This window comes from Pundamilia nyererei, unplaced genomic scaffold, assembly GCF_000239375.1.
Source record: "Pundamilia nyererei isolate P.nyererei 1_Seehausen unplaced genomic scaffold, PunNye1.0 scaffold00054, whole genome shotgun sequence".
Lineage (NCBI taxonomy): Eukaryota > Metazoa > Chordata > Actinopteri > Cichliformes > Cichlidae > Pundamilia > Pundamilia nyererei.
The window spans coordinates 3,093,764-3,102,814 of NW_005187455.1; the positions used below are offsets into that span (position 1 = coordinate 3,093,764).

General features: G+C 37.8%; 1 protein-coding gene across 1 annotated transcript in view; it reads left to right on the forward strand.

Annotated features, from left to right (window-relative positions):
- mrps5 (mitochondrial ribosomal protein S5) overlaps positions 1–9,051 on the forward strand; it is a 32,037-nt gene that overhangs the window by 18,420 nt on the left and 4,566 nt on the right. The window contains exons 7-8 of the mRNA XM_005733736.2: positions 7,224–7,314; positions 7,949–7,995. Of these exons, the coding sequence (XP_005733793.1) occupies positions 7,224–7,314; positions 7,949–7,995 (138 nt within the window). The remainder of the gene's footprint in view (positions 1–7,223; positions 7,315–7,948; positions 7,996–9,051) is intronic.

Consider the following 9,051-nt stretch of genomic DNA (forward strand, 5'->3'; position numbering starts at 1 on the left):
TGTACCTCTGGTGCAAATTACTGACCTCTGTCATCATTTTAAGTGGGGGAACTTGCACAATCGGTGGCTGACTAAATACTTTTTTGCCCCACTGTATTTTCTATTAGTCACATCCAGAGTCATAATTAGCCAAAGCATTGGTGACATCTAGCTACCTCTAGGTTATTATATAGCAGCCTTCATGTACGAATCTCTGTAAACAATACATGTTGCTAGCCAACTGAGCATGCCACATTGTGTTGAGCGCAGCATTTCCCATTGATTTCTGTTGGGGTTAATATAACTCTGTTGGCAGTTCCTTTTTATTCCATGTGCTCCAAGATTAACTACATTATAAATAAACTCATTTTTAGAAAAAGTGGTGAAATGTTAGATGATGGAGTTTCATATAAATTGAGTGATTTTTAAAATGTAAATTAGTCAAAATGAACCTTTTGGCAGTTCTAGTATTTATTAGATTTGTGCTGGTGAAAGTTCAGCACTGTTATTTTCATTTATAGTTTAATATTTTCACAGAAATGACAATAAAGAAAATGAGATAATTTTGCATTTCTTCAGGTATTATTACATTGGAAAGTAAAAGCTTGCAGTCATACATCACAGAGTTATTTTAAAAGTTAATTTAGAGGAGTTAGATTCTTTTAATTGGGAACACGGTGTTCACTGAAGTTGACCCAGCAACACATAGTTTATTAAACCTCATCCAAAAGTTGGATGTTGAAGAATCCTTGGGGAACACATTTTTTTATCAAATCTAATTTAAAATATTGCCTTCAGTTACTGGATCAATTAATATATCTCCAAGTGCATTTTAATCTCACGATGGTGGCTTGTATCTGAATCAACCGTGATGCCAAGTTGTAGAGTAATACATAGTACAAATGAAAATGTTCTACATTAAGGAAATGAATAGGAAAGCAAATTTTTCACTCGCCCTATATGATCAATTTAATTTCCAAAAAATACTTTTACAGTTGAATGTAATTTAGTCCTATTTTCGTCCCTTCAGTCTCACAAGCACAAACATGCATGTCTGAGTCATTTGCATGACTAACACACAGTTCCCTACACTGTTATAAATGTTGTTTTCTTACTAAGTATTCAGACAGCAGTTTGTCATCTCATTTTGAACACACATTAGTCCAGAAAGGGATTTTAACTCTTTCCTTTTCTCCTTCTCAGTCACAAATATCTGAAAGATTTTTTTTTTTTAATTAAACTTAGTGGAGAAGGGCCAAAGAAGAACTTGACACTTGTGCTATAATATTCAAATAGTCATCTACCATAGTGTATGACTGCACTCTCTTTTCACGATTAGTTATTTCATTATGTAAAAGAGCTGATTACCTTTCGCACCACTGTTAGAAAAAAACAGGCCTGTGAATCTAGCGTTTTGCTTCAGATATGGCCATCTGGCTCTCAACACATCACATGTCACAATTACACAAAGAAATCTAGCAGAGTTTAAATTATGCACCAGTATGACTAATTATGGCAATTGTAGCTATGCCTGAGCAAATAAAAGCTGTTAACTATTCACTTGTTGATATCTTTACTCAAGATACTCGAGAAAAAAATGGTGTTTCTATGCAAGAGCAAGTCAGAGAAGGCATTTGTAGTCATGCAGTACCTTCTGGTTTCATGTGGTTAAAACTCGTCCCTTGTACTGCAGCATATAGACTGATGGAGACAGGAAAACGTGCAGCAACAGATTGAGAAAATAAGAGATTAAACAGAAGTGAGAGCGAGTTAGAAGCATCCTCCCACTGCCATGCTGTTGCTCATCCGGCAGAGAAAAACTCAGCCCATCTGCTCTGCTGTGAACACTCCTCAAAACTACTGCATCTTCACCTCAAATGACAAATGTAAAGCCCAGAACTCAACATCACTGGAGGCTTTTAGACACACTTCTAATTGAAACTGGCTGCGAACAGCCATAAGTCACGCTGAAACTTGAGAGTTAATAACTTGTTGGATTTTGATTTACAGAAACGCTTCATGTGCCATCTGGTCCGCACCTGGCATAAAGAGCAAGTTTCGTTACACACTTAAACTTGACAGTAAGGGAGGATGTGTTGCTGCCTCCCTTTAAGACCTGCTGCCACATTGTGCAGAAAAAATGTCCATGCATTTATTACGGCATGTACTTTTTGGAGCATTATGTGTGTGCACCTTTGGTTTGTAAAGGCTAGTGCAGGGCAAAAAATGTGTGAGGCATGTGGAGGTGTCGTTAAGTCACTGTTTTTGTGCATCCATGTGTTTGCATGTGTCCTTGGGGTTGTCTTTTCATTGTTTTGGTGTTTGCTTCTGCTCTGACCCCAATCCTTGTTCTGTGGCCCTGCAGTCATATTATAAACCCTTTACTGAAGTGTATGTTACATAACGAGCGACGCTCAAGGCACATCTTGACTTTGAAGTTCCCTCTGCTGGAATTCAGCACTATTTTATCACTTGCGCTCTCTGACAGGGATAAAATCCTCAAGGTGAACTGTTTTTTGGAGGTGGTGTGGGGTTAGTCCAATGAAAGGGCGCTAGTGCAAGATCTATTCGCAGCTCATAGGAACAACATAAGGAAATGCATACAAGCAGGCAGGAAGTACTATTCATATTTCCAGGGATCAATGTCCTTCATTTCTGTGATGTTTTACCTCCCTTTCACAGTCACAGCTGAAGGTGTTTTGAATGCATTCTGTCAGAAACAAGTTGGTGCTATGTGGTGGCTCCTATAGACTTCCATTTCAAAGCATTAGCTTGACTCATAAATACATTTTTCCCACCAGTCATGATATGCCCTTTAGCTAAATTCACTCTTTCAGTTTGCTGGTGTAGAGAGAGATGGAGAGACTCAGAGAAAGAGAGGTGGAGCATGAGGGGAGGGAGAGAGAAGCCCCTTGATGAGGCAGGCCAGGCAGGTCCTTCACTTGGGATTGAGTTGCATTCACTCGTATTGTAACAACTGTTTTTTTTTGTTGCCACTTATCACTGGAGTATGGAATACATTTACATACTCAGACAATTTCACACTCGATTGGCTTGTTTTTTATTCAGTTTTTAGCTCATAATTATTATGGCTTGTTTTCATTTTGCGTTTTTTTTTCACTTTGTGTTTCTTTATGTTGTCTGTGGTTATCTTTATGTGAAATTCTAATACATAATATGTATTATCATGTATATATGTATATATGTAGTATCATACCTTGATCTTTACCTAGCACAATGATAATCATGTACAGCCAAGTCTATAAGTATTTATACAGGGTACATAGTCCACCTTTTTGAGAGGCATGAAAGTCAGTGAAGAGTTGACCAGTATTTTGACCACATGAGGTTGGTTCCCTCATAATCTGGCAGATGAAAGAGCTGGAGTTGATTCCATGTGTTGAACTTAGGTAGTTATTCAGTTATTCAGATCAGCAACACCAAAACACCTTACAAGTGCTATAAAACTAAAAGTGCATGATGACATGAATCATTTCCCAGAGTTGTTTAAAGTCAATAACAAGAAGATTCAATTTGCCAGAAAACAGCTGAAAGAACTTGTAGTTCTTGGTGAACAAAGTCTTGTGACATATGAAGACCTATGAAAACAAGATTAATTTGCACTAGAATGATGGGCTGATGAGCTGAAGAATACCACATCATTGTCAAATGTGGTGTAGGCAGTGTTGTTGCATAGGCATGCATGGCTGCAAGTGGAACCTGGGCATTCATGTGTATTGATGATAGCATAAGCATAATAATGACCCAAGGTACACTGCAAAAGCAACCCAAAAGCTCAAGGCAAAGAAATGAGATATTCCTCAATGACTTTCAAGCATGCATTACATGAAGGCAGCTGTAGTAGGAGACTTTGCAGGGAGGAAACGCAGCATTTAGTGATGTCCATGGATTCTAGACTTCAGGCAATCATTGGCTCCAAAGGATTTTTTTCCAATTACATTTGCAAGTTTAATTTTGTGTCTCTGAAACTGCAGTAATAACAGTTAAACCACCTGAATTAAGCTTAAAATGCACTTCAGTCACGTCCAAATTCTTATGCTAACTCTGAGCCACAAGGTTTGAAGTTCTGGTTCTGGCTCCAACCTGAAAAGAAAACTTTACTATACTACACTCAGGCTGTGGTGGGAAATACTGTAAATGCATCAGTGCTTAATTGTTGGCTCTTTTATTGAACATTTTTCTTGTCTGTTTAAAATCAGCTGAATGAATTTTGTCCATTCACGTTCTTAGTTTTACATTTTTTGTACTATTATTGTTCCCCTCTCATTCACACTCGCACAAAATGAGCAAAGGAAGCTTTAATATTTGATTTTCTGCCTTTACTAGAGAATAAATAAATATTTGATGGGTGTTTTATTGCTGAATGTACAATCGCTTCTTCACTTATCTTTTCACCTCAGTAATATTTCTGTATTTGTGTGTATCGTTGAGGGAATACTTTTAAAGCAATATCCAACTGTGGAGTTGAAGAAATAACCACAGTGTTTCCACATCAATAAGACAGATACTAACACAAGTGCAACATGAACACCACAAACCACTGCCATACATAAGCAGCAAAGTAACACAAAGTGCCGCAAATGCTTAAACCAGTATTGAACTGTCAAAATACTGTACATAGATACACAGATTTTTCATATAGACCTTGTGTGTAAGCAGTTGTGTGACCTGTGTGTGTCTGTATGAGAATTGTCTTATAGTCAATATTTAAACCCCTCCAACTCAATACCTGTTATTGGAAATCACATCATAGCTATTATATGCTTAAAGCCACAGGAGCCATTGTTTTTTCATATGAACAGTGAATTATTGAGTGATTTCAATATGAAAGTGGATTTGGCAGTAGTGCCAAATTGCAGCTCTTCGGTATGTTAGCATCTTTTTTTGCCTTTTTTCAGTCATAAAGCTTTCCATAAGCGTTTGATGGACATATTCAGAGACAAGCTGGTGAACACAGTACAGCATTTAGCTAGTAATAAGTCAGATATTTTCCTCCTTTTGAATCCAAAAATGGCTTAAATGAGAGTTCCAGGAACCAGGTCTTAAACTAGACTCTAAAGTACCTGTTGTTCTATTTTTGCAGCTTGTTGTGGAGTTCAGTGGTAAAATGAGCTTTTAATTTAGAGTAATCCTAAATGAACATTTTATTAATGAAACATACTGTGAAAGGTGCTATGACAAAAATATTTTCTAATTAGACCAAAAATATTTTCTAATTAGCACTATAATTATCTTAATTAAATTTGCTTAATGAACTAGTCGGGATCGCTGGTTATTCTGTATCACTTTTCACTGTGCCTCTTGGTTTTGAGCTGAATTTATTCCGTGTGCATTTATTGTAGTTCTTCTTGAGGCTTCTTTGAGTGTTGGTACTTTGCACATCTCTTATTAAGACAAAGATGCAGACACATCCGTTTTCAGATGTCACACACACAAATGGATGTTTCATTTCCACACATTCAGGCATTTCATCAGGATTTTTTGAGTCAGATTTTAGAACATTCACAACAAATAGATCTTTCACCATCTAATCATCATTTTTTCTTGTTCTTTGATTTTTAAATGGTCACTTAGTCTTGAGGAAGAATCGGTTAAACTTTGGTGGTCAAAGGTCAAGTTCAGTGTGATCTTACAGAGCATGTTTTTGACTATAATGCGAATACATTCACTTATTACAAGATTTCACACCAATGTCTAATAATATCAAGTAATGAAGTGATGACATTTTGTATGAAAAAGGTCAACTTCACTGTGTCGTCATAATGTTCCACAAGAGCTCTCGTCAGGCCATAATTCAGCATCATAACTGACACAGAATAGGAGGCTGTGACGTGATCGCACATTTGATGAGATATTGAATTGGTGACACTAATCCTCGGTCCCCACATATTAGATTCTTTGAATTTGAGAGTTGTCACTACATTTATATCTAGTCTAAACTGCAGCCTTACACGCTGGATCTGATTCTAGTTTCATTTGTTGTTGTTCTCTTTCTGTCCCTTGCCTTCTACCCCTCATCCGTCACCTCTTTTCCTCCCGCTCTTCTTTCAAACCACTGTAGTGGATCTATGCTGCCCCCTGGTGTTTCAAAATCATATTGCCTAGAGTTGATCAGCCTGTGTGGATAGGATATGTGTGCGCTTCTGAGATAGATAGATGACTGCCGCTTTTTTTTATATAACAGATCAATGAAAGTCACTTAAATCTGGGACGGCATGCGGGTCTGGATTGACCACAAATGCACAACTAATAGCTTTGTTGTGGTGCTATAGCTGCAGATGTTTTACTCCACGCATTTGTTTTTGTCGGTTCATTAACTTGTCTGTTATTGACTTGAGCATAAAAGCCAAAATGCATAAAATCAAATGATACTACGCCGAAGTTATACAACAAATGCCTGTTTTCATTCATCTTTTGAGCTTTGGAAGTTAATCTGTGCCATAAAAACAGATGACAGTAGTTGGCTGATTTGTTGTCCTGATATTTGATCTCAGTATATAAATTAATCTCAGTATGTAATTGCAAGAGTTTATAATGAGCAATAACAGTTGTAACATATCATTATGTCATTATTATCTGCCGCTGCTTATCCAGAATGTGGCTGCAGCTGCAGCACACTAAGCAAAATAGCCAGCTGGACTGATCCTTGGCCACTTGCACCAGGCTAGAACGGATATACAGTCCCTCCAGCATAAAAAGCCTCTCTAGGGAGGTTAGATGCGCAAATGTATTCAGCTGACTTCTTTTAATGCAAAGGAGCAGCATTACTGCTCTCACTCATCACTCCATAGCCCATGTGAGGAAAACTAATTATGACTTTCTGTGATCTCATTCCTTTTTCACTGCCCAGACCTCACAGGTAACGATGGGATGGTAGATGGGCTCATAAATTATGAGATTTGCTTTGCCTCTCAGCTCCCTCTGTCCCACCTAAGGCACTAGAACTGCTTCACTTGAGGTAGAAATTCTCTTCCAGACTGCAGGGTTGTTTGCCAGCAGAGGACTTCAGTTATAGAGTTGCTTATCCTCATTCCAGCTGTTTCATAATGGGCTACAGAAGGCTACACAGCATGCTGGAGCTCACAGCCAGCAGAACCACACTGACTGCAGCACGTCTGCAGAAAAATCTCACATTTTTATTTATGTTTATATTTGCAGTGTGTATGATATAATAGCTACACTAGAGCTCAAGATAGTGTTTGTTTATGATTGTTGTTTTGTAGGTGAAGAGTGTGTTCAACATGACAGCCAAAGAAGGCAGAAAGAGGTCCATCAGCTGCTTGGTCGCAGTGGGAAATGGCAACGGAGCCGCAGGTTTGAATCTCTAAAAAATAAATACATGAATGAATAAACTCTGGAAACAACTTATGATGATAAATCCAGTCTATTAAACGTTTTGTCCCTGATAATCACGTTTATTGAAAATGCAAGGTATTATAGTGTGAGAAAGAGAGATAAGAAACATAATTTAACATGTTTTGAATTCTGTAGACATGACACAGAGCCAAAATTGATTTTGACAGTTATTTTAATTGAGCTTTTCTAAAATGCCTCAGCCTCTGCCGATATGGGGAAGTGCAGGAAATGGGTTTGACACTTTTCATCCTCAAGCAGCAGCAAAAAAAAAGGAAAAACTGCTGACGAAACTCTGCATTCTTTCCTGAAGCTCGCCTGCATTTAACCTCTTATTATAGAGTGTGTCACTGCTGCTTTTCAAAAACTTCATCATGTTATTGCTCATTAGCATAAAGACTCAGTCATTAGTTTAATAACACGGGAAAAGCATCACAAGCTGTGATTTCTTCAAGAGAATCTTGTTTAATTTTTAATGAATCATACTATGATGAATTTTACATTTTCTGTTACACTGAGCTTCACAAGCATCAGTGACTACTCAACACTCTGCACTCAGAGGTGTTTTAAGACCAATGTTCTTTCCTCCTTCCAGGCTTTGCTTTGGGGAAAGCAGCAGACAGGAACACGGCTCTGAGGAAGGTAAGACCACAAACCGTATATCAGTGTAGCTTCAGATGCCGTTTATAGTTTTGGGACAGCTTAAGGTCACATATCCAGCAAGTGTTTTGTTAAATAACTGTCGACTGAGGTTTTCGACTGGTCTTGGCTAAAAAAAAATCTCCTAAACGAAAGATTTTGGAGATGTTATCGCGTCATCTGCTGGACGTCTATCATAGACTTTGTACCAGAAGGTTTTGAAAAGGGTAAGCGACACATGAAAAGATTCAAATTTATGATTGACCTCGCATTCTGAAGCCGCTGAATAAGCATATACAAGTGACATCAGGGGGTGATGATTGTGTCAGTCCAGACAAGTGGCAAACACTCAGTGTGACAGAATCCACATCAGCATATGCAGAAATCTGATGTTATCATTTTAAAGTGAGCATCCAGTCTGTGTGTGAGAAGTGGACCTGTGCACGTAGCTATGTGATATCCCCGTGCTGATGTCATTCCTGCATCATCATAATGATGTTGGTCCAGCATCAACACTGGAGCTGACCAATAGTGGTGTAATATTCTAGTTTTATAAAGTGGAGGAAAATGGGGAAAAAATGTCTTTATTCAATTATTCAGTTATTTTCTTCATGAATGTCTGCAAGATAACAAATATATTATCAAGTTAGGCTGGTGATAGCTTTTTGTTGTAGCATTAGCTAACTTGGCCAAACTTAACTGAAGGCTCAGGCAACATGATAGGTACACTGCAAGGTTGATACTGGAACCAAGATTGTTATGATGATGTAGAAACAAGACCAACACAGGGATATCAGATCTGATTACAACCATATAGTAAACTAGTCTCAATAAAATGTTGTTATATTTAAAAAAAAACAAAAATAAACAACAAAACAAAAATGTGCATTTCCTTTCTTTATTGATATGATCATAGTTCTCACGTTGTAACAGACTGCCTGACCAGACCACTACGCTTCCCAGGAATAATATCTATAATAATAATGGATTGCATTTATATAGCGCTTTTCGAGACCCTCAAAGCGCTTTACAATTCCACTATTCATTCACTCTCACACA